Source organism: Equus asinus, chromosome 15, assembly GCF_041296235.1.
Source record: "Equus asinus isolate D_3611 breed Donkey chromosome 15, EquAss-T2T_v2, whole genome shotgun sequence".
NCBI classification, from domain to species: Eukaryota; Metazoa; Chordata; class Mammalia; order Perissodactyla; family Equidae; genus Equus; species Equus asinus.
The window spans coordinates 28,538,334-28,554,112 of NC_091804.1; the positions used below are offsets into that span (position 1 = coordinate 28,538,334).

The 15,779-nt window shown below is 37.6% G+C and overlaps 1 protein-coding gene across 1 annotated transcript in view; it reads right to left on the reverse strand.

Annotated features, from left to right (window-relative positions):
* SAMHD1 (SAM and HD domain containing deoxynucleoside triphosphate triphosphohydrolase 1) overlaps nt 1-15,779 on the reverse strand; it is a 52,537-nt gene that overhangs the window by 23,052 nt on the left and 13,706 nt on the right. Inside the window, exons 4-6 of the mRNA XM_014847159.3 lie at nt 14,752-14,912; nt 12,807-12,922; nt 10,983-11,053 (exon numbers count right to left, since the gene is read on the reverse strand). Coding sequence (XP_014702645.2) covers nt 10,983-11,053; nt 12,807-12,922; nt 14,752-14,912 — 348 coding nt within the window. The remainder of the gene's footprint in view (nt 1-10,982; nt 11,054-12,806; nt 12,923-14,751; nt 14,913-15,779) is intronic.

Below are 15,779 nucleotides of genomic sequence, written 5' to 3' on the forward strand. Positions count from 1 at the left end.
GTAGTCTACACAGAGGTCAAAATATAATGTTGTTCACCTGAAATTTATATAATGTTATAAACCAATGTTACCTCAATAAAAGTTTTTTTAAAAGCCTGTCAAATTTGTCTATATTTTACTAGTCCATAAACCTTTTACAAACCATGTTCATAATTATTTCATAAATATATTTAATAATATAGTCATTTACAGTACAGAAGTACTGTACACTACAGTACAGAACATTACCAGGTCATCCAGGTAGAATCCCATTTTAAGGAATATCACTATAAAATTGAGTTCTATTGTTTCATCAGCCTTGAAACGTGAAGTTATGAGTTCTGTTAGCACTTCCATCTAGTGGGGAAAACGGGTAACTGCACACTTGCCAGTAAAACCAAGATGGAGCTCTGAAGTCAGGATGTGGGTGAGAATCTCAAAACGGGCTCATTTTACTCATTTGTCTCTGCTCACTCATTCACAATCATTGTAAATATCAAATGACCCCCTGGAGACATCTGCCCTATCACAGGTCTTACCAAAAAGTGACTCAAGATGAAAACAAAAACCTGAATGTTTCTATAACTATTTCTTAAATATTGAATCAAGATACATATTAATTATAGAGGAAAAATAGTAAGTTTATAGTAGGAAAATTTGTCAGACATTGCTTTAATCAAGTTATCAAAGTTAATTTCACCAGTAATCGTTCAAATAGATTTTATGTGCCTCTCATGTGATACACTAAAAAGGACACAACATGTATGGGGGATCAGAATTGGCCATCCCAAAATGTATCTCTTTGGCTTGATTATTTTTAAGTACAAAAGGCTCTGAAAGAAACTTTGACCTTCCTCCTAAGTGCCTAAAAGAATTTGAGATAGCAGGCCTGTTCCAGGAAGGAGCTAATACCATAAGATAACTATAGTATAATATAAACTAGGTGTGGTAGATAGGAGGATCCTTGCTAAGCCCATTTTTATCCAAGTTCTCTCTCTGGTCACAATGTGTATAGATGGCCCAGCAAACACTTGTTTATCAAACATTTGCTTTTCCACCTCCTTGTAAATTGCCTTCCCCCTCTTTGAAGTCCCAAACCACCATCCCAAACATCCTCCTTTGTCTTTAGCTGAAGATGGTATTTAAGGTGGTGGCTTCAGCCATCTGGCAAGTTACTCAGTTTTCCTGGGCTTCTCCCATGTATACATGATATTAAACTTTGTTTGATTTTCTCCTGCTATTCTGTCTCATGTCAATTTAAAGATTTTTATTTTTCCTTTTTCTCCCCAAAGCTCCCCCACTACATAGTTGTATATTTTTTAGCTGTGGGTACTTCTAGTTGTAGCATGTGGGATGCCACCTCAGCATGGCCTGACGAGTGGTGCCATGTCCGCGCCCAGGATCCCAACTGGCAAAACCCTGGGCCGCTGAAGCAGAGAGCGTGAATTCAACCTCTCGGCCATAGGCCAGCCCCTGTCTTGGGTCAATTTAATTCTTAGACCAGCTAGAAGGACCTAGAGGGCAGAGGAATAGATTTTCCTCCCCTAAAGTTTGGTGACCATGAAGGGACAAAACTTCACTGGCATGTTGCTCACTCCTGGACTACTGCAGCTAAGAGATCCCGGACCCCTGACAAGAGCCAGCAGGAGGTAAGAGTTCTTACCATGCCAGTCTTCTGGATCTCTGCCTGCAAGGTCCAATGGAACCAAGAGTGGTGAGTCTTTTTCCTTTGCTAAATTTAGACTAAAGGAGGAAATATTGGTGAAGCTACTAGCTTCCTGGACTCAGCGACTCTGGGAAACCTGGTTTGAGTACTCATTGGTTTACTGATCCTTCTCCTCCCAGAGATGGTCACTATTATTCCTTGCCTCTGTCTTTTGTATCATTTGTCACAAAAAGGAAAAATCACAGGGTAAGACGCAGGCATCTCTGTGTGACTACTGTCTGGGAATATGCGCATGAGGTGAAAGCTATTGCTAAGGGCATCTTGGAAACCAAAGAGGCCACCAATTTGGTGGGCATGGGTCGAGCAGTTAAGAGCCATGAGGGCGCTTGCCACATCACAAAGACTCTCATGGCAGGAAAGCTGGTCATGGAATGGGGTAGATGACGACAGGTCCCCTGCCAACCTCAAGAAAATTTCCATGCAACAGGATACTCTGTAAATCTGGGACCAGCCCTGTGGCTGAGTGGTTAAGTTCACGTGCTCCCCTTTGGTGGCCCAGGGTTTCGCTGGTTTGGATCCTGGGCGCGGACATGGCATCACTCATCTGGCCACGTTGAGGTGGTGTCCCACATGCCACAACTAGAAGGACCCACAACTAAAAATATACAACCATATACCGGGGCGATTTGGGGAGAAAACAAAAAGGTTGGCAACAGTTGTTAGCTTAGGTGCCAATCTTAAAAAAAATAAAAATAAAAAATAAAATAAAAGATACTCTGTAAAACACACACATTCCCCAATTCTGCCGCATCTCCCTTCTAGGTATTAATTTGTCTCCAAGAGACCTAAAGCTTAGCTAAAGCTGTTAAAGTGTATATAAGATGAGGTTTTTTTCTTTTGTCTTGTTCTATGTCTTGAGAGCTTGGCTTTGTGACCATTCTGGTCTCTGCCACCTGGAGGATGCTCCTGCCAGCGTGCATCTTGGCAGCCAGTCGAACAGACAGAGGTTCTGAGACGCACTCTCTTTCTGGCTGGATCATCTCTCAGGGGAGTTTGCCATAAGGGGTTCCAGTTGCTTTCATAAGGAGCCTATGTTGTCACAACCTCCGTTGCTTGTTACTGCCTGTGCAGTGTAGGTCTTTGCTTTCTTAGACTATTTTTGGGAGTGAACTTTCTGGATCTTGTGAGGGCTGCTTCTTTCACACTCGCTTTTGGGGATGGCTCTCGCATCCATGGTTAAGCCATAAAAGGCGTACTGGTTTGAGTTGCTATTAAGATCCTACTCATCAATGGCCAGACGATGGATCATTTAAATTGAAAAAAACTTCTAAATTGGAAAAATTTTTGAAGAGCTCTCATCATCACTGTTTTATTGGTACCTATGAAAAAAACAAATCAAAAGGGAAATACAAGAAAATAATGACTAGCCTTAAGACCCTGACTCAGGCTACAATTAAATTGAGAAAATGTAAAAGTATAAGTCTTGATAAGATTATAAGGGTTGGACTGTGAGCTAATTTTACATAAAGAGGTTATATCAACTTTGCATGAGTGTGTTTTGAAAATGGACATTATGTCTGGCTGGGAATGCTTTCCTTATCCAATATCATTAGACCAAGACTTGTTGATGAAGTCCTAATGAAAGCTATGATTAGAGATATAGAGGTATAGAATTGATGGAATTAAGTGATTACATCTCTTTTTCATGATTCTATTATAAATTGTACTGTGGGGACAGATAACGTGTCTCACTGAGGGAAACGTTCCCCCAATATTGATATTGTAAGACTGCATATAAATCTGCCCTTTAGACAATGTTAATTAAATATTCTAAAGGGAAGTCAATAGGGTTACCTGAGCCCACAAGGTATGAGATAAAAACTAGAAGCTAATATCAGGTGCTAATAGAAAAGATAATAAAATCTCCCCCCCTCAAGGTAAATTGGTCTAGGGTTAAATCTTAGAAAGAGGACCTTTATTAAATGCTTTGTCCAGACTTTTAAAGGTGTGGTACATTGTCCTAAAGTTTTAAAACAATAGCTGTGGGGTCTTTGTGCATGTGTGTCTCTATGTATGTTATATACGTGTGATATTTTACCTCTGGAAGGTATGGCCAAAATTAAGAACTCTATTTAATAAGCTTAAAGTAAGTGCTTACATAAACTATTTTTAAGTGTAATAGACACTAACTTACATATCTGTCAAGTTAACAGAATATGAAATAATCTTTGGTAAACTAAAGCTTGTTTAAGTGTGTTTGATTAAAATAGGCACATCCCTAGAGTTATCAGCATTGGATATAATACAGACATGCAGCCTGGGTTTGCTAGGCAAATAAGCTCATGTTATACCTGTTACACATTTGTCAGCAAAACAATAACTTAAAATGGTTGCTACTTTTGTCTAACGTTTCATGAAGTTTTCATGGGTAATCTAAACATACTTGTTGAGAGCAAATGATTTAGATGTAAGTGAGGTAAGAGTTTATAGATAAACTTTTAGCAACAATTATATTTTATGACACAAGTATTTAAAATAACTTCCAAAATCTCTTTGGTAACTTGAAACTTTGAAGTTTTGCTAGGTTAATTTAAAATATAAAAATTCATTGAGTATCTACATCATTTCCAAATAAGATAAAATATTAGATGTTAATTACTAAATATAGGTTTATCTACTTTTGGCTTATTACAGAGAAACCAAAAGATGTTTCAGTCCATTAGTAAATGTGTCTTGTATTTTATTACAAGATTGTACTATAAATTAATATGTTTCTAGAAATTATAAAAATTATTTATACATTTGCCAAGCCACAAAGTGCTAATGTAAAAGACAGTTCATAATTGGCTGTTTCTTAGTTTTCACTAAAAAATTAAGGTTTCTAAGGGTTAAAAATTCTAATTAATATATGTGATTAAAGCTACTAAAAATTAATAAGGAAAACACCTTTGTATTCAAGGAAAGTAAGATGTATGCTTTCAGTAAAGCAGGTAAAGAAAGATATTTTTGTTTGTTAACAAGGTTATAGAAGGCTTATGGAAGAAAAACTTGAGAAAATAGTTACATGTGGTCAAGTTGGCTAAGATTGAAGTAAATCTATTTAAGTAAATGAGTTTTAATGTCAAAAGTAAGCTGGTACAAAATTAGAATTTGTTTTTTTCCCTCTCTAAAAGGATAATTTTCTTAAACTTTTAGTCTGCTCTTGATAAAGAGATCATGAAAGGTTTTTCCTTCCTTTGAGTAGTCTACCAGAAGTGTAGGGATTTTTATGTTTTATCAAAATAAATTTTCCTGGATTGTTTTTATCAGATCTTTAATCATAGGTGCTAAGGTTTTTCTTACAGCTATTTAATTTTCTGCATTTGCCTGAAAATCTTTTGATTGTCACCATGGTTAAATGGATAACTAAGCACTGTTTCATAGGGACTTATGATATTGTGTGGGTAATGTTACTGATGTAAATGTTTAAAAAATTACATGACATTCCTAAAATTCTGATCTGTCCTGATTGTCAACCATAATTCTAGTTATTATCTTAAAGTGTTGTATGTCACAAAAATAACCAAATTTCCTTGTCATTCTGAAGTCTTCTGTCATTTACAGACAGTTATTGTTTTACTCTGATGCTTTTGAAAATATGTTTCACCTTCAAAGGGATTCATGGGAAAGACTCTGATGCTTGCTCTAGAATACAGGTTTCTGACAAACTTTCAGATCATAAAACTGAACTGGGTAAAAAAATTACAGAACTCTAGTGGAGAAACTGATGGCTTCATGAAACTGCTAATAGAAGATGAAAATCAAGAGTTGATTACATGGTACTAAATGAACTGATGAAGATAATTATAATTTTTATGACTTTTCATTTGAAATATTGATTTTTTTTCAAAGATCGGCCCCCGAGCTATCTCTGTTGCCAATATTCTTTCAGCGCCCCCTTCTTCTTCTTCTCCCCAAAGCCCCCTAGTACATAGTTGTATATTCTAGTTGTAGGTCCTTCTGGTCATACTATGTGGGATGCCACCTGAGCACGGCCTGATGAGCAGTGCCATGTCTGCCTCCAGGATCTGAACCGGCAAAACCCTGGGCCGCCGAAGTGGAGCGCGTGAACTTAACCACTTGGTCACAGGACTGGCCCCTGCTGATTTTTTAATGTTTTGTTTTTCCAGATTTAAGGAAATTTTTTTCTATTTTCTTTTAAGCTAACTATGAATTACAGCAATTTGGTAAATTATACTTTTATAAGCAGAATTGAAGCATTTATGTTTTTCTCCCTACCTGATCCCTCCAGAATTTGGAAACTCTTAGTGTATATTGTTATTTTCATGGCAATATAGTTAATCTGCATAAGTTCAATAAGATTATGTTCTCCTTATAAAAAGACACAATTGGGAACATTGGTTGTATTACTAAGGCTTTGACTGGAATGTCATATTTGAGAAAAACATGCAGACTCAGTTATGACAAGGCAGCTAAGGGACAAAGATTGACTTTATGAGGGGCTGGCCCTGTGGCTGAGTGGTTAAGATCATGCACTCCGCTGCAGGCAGCCCAGTGTTTCATTGGTTCGAATCCTGGGCACGGACATGGCACTGCTCATCTAAACCACGCTGAGGCAGCGTCCTACATGCCACAACTAGAAGGACCCATAACGAAGAATATACAACTATGTACCGGGGGGCTTTGGGGAGAAAAAGGAAAAAAAATAAAATCTTTAAAAAAAAAAAAAAAGATTGACTTTATGAAACAAATAAAGCCACTTGCAAATAGTGGCCTGGAACCTTGCTCTTACAAGATTCCCAGCAATCTTATCAGGTGAGTAAATAAAGTCACTTTCCTGGCAGGTGCAAAGAACCTCAGGATATTTTGGGGACCTCAAGAAGAGAGGAATTTACCCAAATCTATAGGTATTGCAGGCAGAGTCTGATGACAAGTCCTTGGCTTGGCTTTCCTGGCCTCAAGAGGCCTTTAAAGTTCAATCTGAGATTCCTTATAAAAAGTTCCAATGAAGCAGATTGAAAAGAGCCTATACGATCAATTGCTATTCTTGCTGTACTTACGTAAATAATTGGGCCAGGTTTATTGAAACTAGACTTATTTTTACAAATCAACAAGCCTTAATTTGTCTATCTTTGGTAAAATGGGGTGATTTTAGAGAGAAAATTTGTTTCAGTAGAAACTATAATACACAATCATACATATTAGATTGCAGTTCTGTTAATTATCTTTAAGGTTTTTGTTTTCTACCTGTAAACTGGACTGGATCCTGAATTCTTCTAGTCTCTTGAAATATCTGGCCTACAAATCTCCAAACTAACATTTTCAGTTATTTCCCATCATTTTCATTTGGAATCACTGACAACTGAAACCACCCTTGTTCCTGAAGCCCTGAAAACTGAAGCTGGACAACTTGATAGAAACTTTGTAGAGGTCACCAAGATAGCATGCCTGTTGCTGTGTAAGCCACTTAAAAGGATACCTGAATGCCTGATGACATCATCAGAGACATTTCAAACTGCAAAAGATCCTTCAACCCTGACATCTAGAAACCTTCTTGACTGGTTGTCCCCTGGACTCAGAAACTGGTTTATAATTTGCTCTAACCTTTAACTTTATTTTTGTTTCCATAGAAATGCTTCTTATTAAATACCTAATTGCTTGCTTATATAATATAGAACTAACACTGGGAGCCCCCATGCATCATTGCCCTCTAAAATGAATTTAACTGGACTGGTCTATTATCAGGACTAAGAGACATGTTCAGCGAAATGGAACAACGTACCAACTCAGCTTCTGGACTGTGAAACTTCTTAAAGTTTCAAAGGCATGACTGTAGGGGATCAGAATTGCCCACCCAAAAATGTGTCTCTGGCTTGATTATTTTTAAGGAGAAAAAAACTCTGAAAGAAACTTTGATCTTCCTCCTAATTGCCTAAAAGAATTTAAGATAGGGGCCAGCTTGGTGACATAGCAGTTAAGTTCGTATGCTATGCTTTGGCAGCCCAGGGTTCACCGGTTCAGATCCCAGCTGCAGACCTATGCACCGCTTCTCAAGCCACGCTGTGGCAGGCATCCCACATATAAAATAGAGGAAGATGGGCATAGTTATTAGCTCAGGGCCAATCTTCCTCAGTAAAAAGAGGAGGACTGGCAGTGGATGTTAAGCTCAGGGCTAATCTTCCGCAAAAAAAAAAAAAGAATTTTAAGATAGAAGTCTTGTTCCAGGAGGGAGCTAATACCATAAGATAGCTATAGTATAATATAAACTAGGTGTGGTAGATAGGAGGATCCTTGCTAAGCCCATTTGTATCAAAATTCTCTCTCGGGTTACGTTGTCTATAGATGGCCCAGAAAACATTTGTTGATCAAACACTTGCTTTTCCATCTCCATATAAATTGCCATCCTTTCCTGTGAAGCCCCAAACCACTACCCCCAACCTCTTCCTTTGTCTTTAGCTGAAGATGGTATTTAAAGTGGTGGCTTTGGCCATTTTGGCGAGTTACTCAGTTTTCCTGGGTTTATCCCATGTATACATGTTATTAAACTTTGATTTTCTCCTGTTGTTCTGTCTCATGTCAATTTAATCCTTAGACCAGCCAGAGGGACCTACAGAGAAGAGGAATTGTCTTTCTCCCCTACGGTGGCATTCTGCCAAAAATGGATAGTCTGACACTATGAGGAAACATCAGACAAACTGAAACTCAAACTGAGGAACATTCCACAAAATAACTCACCGGTACTCTTCAAAAATGGACAAGGTCACGAAAGAGAGACTGAAGAATTATTCCAGATCAAAAGAGACTAAAGAGAAATGGCAACTAAGTGCAATGCATGTTTGGATCAGGAAAAAAAAAAAGTTTTTTTACTCCTTTTTCTACATGGACAATTGGTAAAATTTGAAAGAAAATCTGTCAATTAGCTAACAGTACTGCATCAATATTACTTTCCTGATTTTGATAATTGTACAGAGGTTATGTAAGAAAATGTTCTTGTTTTTAGGAAATAGTGAAATACTTAGGAATAAAGGGGTATGTCCTCGACTGACTTTCAAATGGTTCAGAAAAAAATATATAAAAATATGCAGAAAAATTTAAGTTCCACAAAGATTGCACAGACAACAACTAAAATTATAAGCAACTTAGGAGTAAATATAACAAAAGATGTATAAGACCTTTATGAAGAAAATTATAAAATTTATAACAGAAGAGCAAAGTGCCAAAGATACTCAGTAAAAGAAAAGGTGTGAACAGTTGTCCTACCAACTATCAAGACTTATTATAAAGTAATAATAATATAAGAAAGTGTGGGACAGAACAAAATGCAGAAAGATTCAACATATATGGAAAGCTAATAAATGCTGGGGTTAGTATTATAGATCAATGGGGAAAGGATGAACTATTCAATAAACAATCATCCATATTTTAAAAAATTAGATTTCTATCATATGCATACACAAAAATAAATTCCACATGAGTTAAAGACTTAAATGTGAAAGGCAAAATATTTAAAGAAAAAGACTTGGGAATGGCTGAGTAGATGCTATTTTGACCAACTCTGCTGGAGAAAACTAGAAACTCTGGACGACTCCCCAAGGGTTCTGGAGAGCGACCAACAGCAGGCAGATGTTAAGGCAGATGTTAGAGGGAAGTGAACATTTGAAACAGAGAGGCGCTGGGTAATATTCCAGCTCTGCTCCAGCTTTTAGCCAGAGGGCAGGCCCCACGGCAGCAGAACTGCAGAGAAACTATCCGTCCTGCTGGGTTGGAGAAGCACAGCACTTCACTGAAATTTAAAATTTCTGCTTCTCCAAAGTCATCATTAAAAAAATGAATTAGCAAGTCAGAGACTGGGCAAACATATTCACAATATATATAAGACAAAGAATTCCTCAAATCAATAGCAAAAAGGTAAACAGTCAAATTTTTAAAATGGGTAAAGTGTTGAAAGAACTCTTCACAAAAGAAGATACATCAGTGCAAAGTACAAAGTACAGGAAATGGTACTTAACCTACATCAGAAAACACATAGTAAACCACAAGATACCATTTTACCCTCACTAGAAGGGCTAATCTGAAAAAAACAAATCTTGGTGAGGCTATGGAACAGGAACTCTCATACATTGCTGGTGGAGTGTAAAGGGTGCAACCACATTGGAAAGCTCTGGCCGTTTTTTATAAAGTTAAACATGCATCTACTTTATAACCCAGAAATTCTACTCCTAGGTATTTACCTAAGAGAAATGAAAACATCTTCCACAAAAAGCATGTCTAATAATGTGCATAGCAACCTTATTTCTAATAGCCAAAAACTGAAAACAACCCAAATCCCATCAAAAGAAGAAAGGATACACAAACTGTGACTTATTTATACAATGAAATCCTGCCTCAGTAATAAAACGAGATCAACTACTGACGTGTGCAACACGACTGAATCTCAAACTCATTATGTTGAGTGAACAAAGCAAGACTCCAGAGTACCTACCATATGATTATACTATTATCAAGTCGAAAAACAGAGGAAACCAATCTATGCTTGTAAAAATCAGAAGGTGAGGGTAGGGGACAGGTAGCAATTGACTGAAAGGGGCACAGGGAATTTCTTAAGAAGATGGAAACATTCTATATCCTGATGTGAGCAGTGGTTACATGGATGTACGCACTTGTGAGAACTCACTGAACTGTACACTTAGGATCTGTGCAACTTACAGTATGTGAATTAAACCTTTAAAAAAAAGAAAGAGAAAGAAAACAGTGGTTGACATGTCAGAAGTGGTCAACACATATTACTACCCTTCTCTACTCCAAGTTCCAGAAATACAATGTGGCAAAAAACAGGAGCCAACCTAACTCTACTACTCAAAAATTGATTCCAAAAATACAGGTTGGCCACCTGCAAATCTCTAATTATAAAATAGTTCACTTAATATATATGATAAAACTTCGTTGGTGTCAGTTACTTCACGGTCATACAGAATGAGTCAAAACTGGAGTTGGCCTTTCATTTTATTTTCTATTTTACCGTAGTGTGACAGAGTAGAAAGAGCATTTAACTAGCAGTTAGAAAACCTGATTTTCTAGTGCTCGCTCTACTATTTAACGGCTTTGTGATTTCTGGTGCATCAATCCACCTCTGTAAGCTACAATTTCTCCAAAAATGGAGACAATGATTCCTTCCTTACAGACTACTGAGAGGATCAAAGGAAAAAAACAAAACAAAACAACAACAAATATATATATGAAAGCATCCTGAACCCTGTAAAGAGGAAGTGTAGTATTCACAGCAGTGGCTACTTAAATAGTCTTTATTTTATTGACTACTGAATACATGGATACTTACCGTCCATTTCATGTCTGGGCGAGCAAGTGGAATAAATCTTCCATCAAACATATGAGAAAATGGCCCATGACCTTAAAAACAAAAGCAGCCTTAGAACAAGAAAAATGTTGGTAAATTGGTAAAAAGTCAATCTATTTTTTTGGCTTTTTAGTTTAGCTTGAATATCAACAGAAATTAATAATCTGCAAATACATCACAAAAAGGGACAAACTCTTCCTTCCCATTTTCTAAAACAAGACAACAGGAAGCAGAATCATGCAGAAAAGTAAGCTCGCCAAGCAGGGGTCCCTGAGTCACCAGAGCTTCCATAAACTGATGGAAGGACGGTTTTGTACGACTAAAAGGAATGTCAATGACAAAAACTTTTGGCATCTTCAGATGGAATATTTGTATTAGAACAGCAGTTTTAAGACAATCCACTGGAGCGCAGGAAGAAAATATGAGAACTTTTTTTTTTACTCTCCTCTTTTAAAAACATCTATTTTTATGTAAATTTTACAATGCACATAATATATTTTATAATAAACACACACATGTCAGGGCTGTATCTTGGGTTTTCACTGATGACGTGAGCAATGAAAAGGAGATCACTAGTTTCTTATTCGTAAGTGATTTTAAAGTTCCACGACACTTAGGAATAAGAATTTTGTTGAGGCACAGCTCTGGAAGGATCAGAATTTCTGTAGAAGGGAGTGACCTGGGTGGAGAGGAAGCCCACCTGCCCCAGCCCTGCCTTTCTGCATGGTGCAGTCTGTGTACAAAGGCTCCTCACTGCAGTGCTGACACTCCTGGAGCCTGGCAAAGCTTTCTCAATAACTCCCTCTCAAACCAAGAATCTGTTAAGTGGGATGTGGTATTAGTCCCAGTGGAACCTCCAAGGGGACATGCAGAAGAGAGTGCCCTGTCCCTTTAAGTATCTGACTAGTGACACCCAGACACCTCCCTTTCCCTGCCCTGAGGACACACACAATCTCTCAGGATCCTCCCAAAGGTACAAAGGATAGGGGTAAAAACTCCTGTGATAAAAGACAGTCTCTTTCCTCTTTCTTTGTCAAAGGGAAAGGATGCTATTCTTCTCTTTGAATTTAAGTGGCCCCAGACCTCACAAGGGTCAGGGAAGAAAAGGAGTTCTCTAAATCTGCTGTTAATCTGCTAGATTACATACTCCAGGTATGAGAAGAATGGATTCGACAAGTAACTGAAGGAAAAATGGCAATTTTATTCAACAAGAAAGATAAAAGAAAAATCAAATTCACATTATCCTAAATACAGAAAACTCAGAAAACCTCACTAACAGAAAGTCTTTTCATATAACTTGTAGCAAAGATGTTTAACAAGGGAAATTCCCTGAAAAACTACAAAAAAACAAAATAGCAGTACTTTGGGCTTATGAATCATTCTAGGAAGAAGTAATGGTACATTAACATTAATGTTAACTGAAGAATTAAAACATAACTTTCAGGGGCCAGCCCCGTGGCTGAGTGGTTAAGTTTGTGTGCTCCACTTCAGCGGTCCGGGGTTCACCAGTGCGGATCCTGTGCGCGGACATGGCACCGCTCATCAAGCCATGCTGTGGCAGGCATCCTACATAGAAGAACTAGAATGACCTACAACTAGAATATACAACTATGTACCGGGGCTTTGGGGAGAAAAACAAAAAGAGGACTGCCAACAGATGTTAGCTCAGGGCCAATCTTCCAAAAAAAAAAAGAATGCAAAAAACACAACTTTCATATTTCTCTTGGTTAGTCAGGTTTTTTATCTTCAAAGAGAGGTAACGTGTCACGGTTTTACATAACAGCTCTGGCTCTTTGTACATCTTACCAAGATCATGACAAAGCCCAGCAATCTGAACACAGAGCATATCTCGTTCACTTATCTGCAGCTCTGGTTGTTTTTCACGTAAGGCGCGAACCAGACATCCTGCTAGATATCCTACACTGCAGAGCAAAAACACCAAAAACACCAAGTTATTCTTCTATTTGAAAGGTGAGTAACACTTCTGGTCCTCAAGAACTTTAATATGTTTCTCAAATGTTTTTAATATATTTCTAGGTCAACTTAACAGAATAGTCTGTTTCAGAAGTAGGCAGGAGCACACAAACAGAATCCCCAAAGCAGGACCTCTTGGCTCAGCATCACTAATGATCAGGGAAACGCAAAATCAAAACCACCATGAGATATCACTTCAGACCCATTAGGATGGCTATCATCCCCCCCAAAAAACAAAAATAACAAATGTTGGCCAGGATATGGAGAAATTGGAACCCTTGTACACTGTTAGCGGAAAAGTATAATGGCACAGCTGCTATGGAAAATGGTATGGAGGTTCCTCAAAAAATTAAAAATAGAATTACCATATGATCCAGCAATCCCACTTCTGGGTATACACTCAAACCAATTGAAAGCAGGGTCTCAAAGAGATATTTGCACACCCATGTTCACAGCAGCACTATTCACAATAGCCAAAGAGGTGGAAGCAGCCCGAGTGTCCACCGACAAATGAAGGGAGAAACAAAATGTGGTCTGTGCACACAATGGAACGTTACACAGCTTTAAAAAGAAAGGAAATTCTGACAGACGAACCTTAAGAAAATTACAGTAAGTGAAATAAGCCAGTTACAAAAAGACAAATATGCACGATATCACTTATATGAGGTACCCAGAGTAGTCAGATTCATAGGAACAGAAGATAGAATGGTGGTTGCCAGGGGCTGGGTGGAGAGGGGAATGCAGAACTGTTCTTTAAAGGTAGAGAGTTTCACTTTTGTAAGATGAAAAAGTTCTGGAGTTTGGTTGCACAATAATGTGGGTATATTTAATACCATTGAACTGCTCGTTTAAAGATGGTTAAGATGGTAAATTTTATACTCTGTGTATTTTACCACAGTTCCTTTTTTTAAGAAAAAAAGCAGGACTTCTGGTTTTGTAACATTCACAACACAGACTGAAGACCAAGTGCCTAACAAACATCAAATGCACTTTTAGCACTTTCCCCTGAAAGTAATTTCTGAATGAACACCAAATCTTTCTTCTCCCCTAAACTCTGAACTCCATGACGATAGAGATAATTGCTATCTTGTTGGTCTGGCAGGGCCTAGAAAGTTTTCAATAAATATTTTTTGATGAATGAATGAACATTTGAGTAGACACATAGGTTCTAGCTAATTAAAAATGCTTCAAAACAAACAAACAACAAAGTAATATACTGTGAGCGCTTCATGAAAATCTAGAAAACTGTCTAGTTCTTCCCAGCCCACGTCCTCCTGGCTGTACGTTTTAGAAAGGAAGCAAACCAAAGTCTCAACTTTGCTGTAGGTAACAGGGGTGCCACCTTCTCTAAGTTTGTGAATGCTTTTCTGACTTACATACTTCCTGATAGGTAAGCAAACGATCTGGTTTCAAAGGGCAGTTCTGTAGAAGACTAAATAGAGACTACAGGAAAATTAAATAATCAAACTTACAAAGTTAGTTATATCAGTAACGAACCCTATTAGCTTTTAAATAATATTTAAATATTTCATCTAAATGACCTGTCAGTAGACAGTTTCATTATCTTTCCAGAAAGGATCTGAGGTGGCTTACAAGAATATATAAAATAAAGAAAATAGAACAAGGTAAACTTAAGCCTCAATTTTCTCATCGATAAAATAAGCATATTATTACCATGTGTCAAACTATTCTCTAAAACATAAGATGAGACAATCATTTCATGAGACAGAAAAGGTACTTAGTCACTGTAAGTTCCCCACCTCAATTCCCCTCTTACCCGAGACTATGTTCAAATCGATTGTGTGAAGCTCCTGGAAAAACATAGTAACCGCCTCCCAACTGTTTAATATATCGAAGCCGCTGAAATTGAGGTGTGTCAATGATTCGGATGAGGAGAGGGTGGAGTTCAATGTGGCCATGGATAGGATCATTAATTACCTAGAAAATTATGTTTAAATTAATATGATAACACAGAACTCTGTCTAAATTTTTGTGCAGTCATTCTCATCTACAGTGCAAAGTCAAAGCTATTTAATTGTTCTCAAGTAAGAAGAATACAAAGGGAAATGACAAGATATTAACATCATTACGTTTTTTAGGTATCACTACCAGATAGATCAAGCATATTGGATCTGGGTATATTTTACTTCTTCCTAATGGATTCTAATAACAGAAAGATATGGATTTCAATCTCTTTATTATGTACATGATTTAATTAGCTTTTAGTAAGTTAGTCTTGTATTCAAGTTAAACATACTCAGTCAGATCATACAAAGCATACAAGCCGTATTACTACAGGTGCTGTCTAAATTTTTTTCTAAATGTCTCTATATAGTATCCATCACTAGAATCCTTAAAAAAAAAGAAAGAAACCATCCTCCCATATAGATAAGAAATGGTAGGAAGGAAGATAAAATTCTACAGTAGTTCCTTCTTATCCACAGTTTCTCTTCCCACGGTTACAGTTACCCACAGTCAACTGCAGTCTGAAAATACTGAATGAAAAATTCCAGAAATAAATAATTCATAAGTTTTAAATCGCATGACATTCTGAGAAGCTGATGAAATCTGGTGCCGTCCGGCTCAGGGCGTGAATCATCCCTTTGCCCAGTGTGTCCACACTGTGCCGCTATCCGTGCACTAGCCACTTAGTAGCCACTTTGGTTATCAGATTGACTGTCATGGATCACAATACTTGTGTTCAAGTCACCCTTATTTTACTTAACAGTGGCTCCAAAGCACAAGAGTAGTGATGCTGGCTATTCAGCTACGCCAAAGAGAAGCCATAAAGTGCTTCCTTTAAGA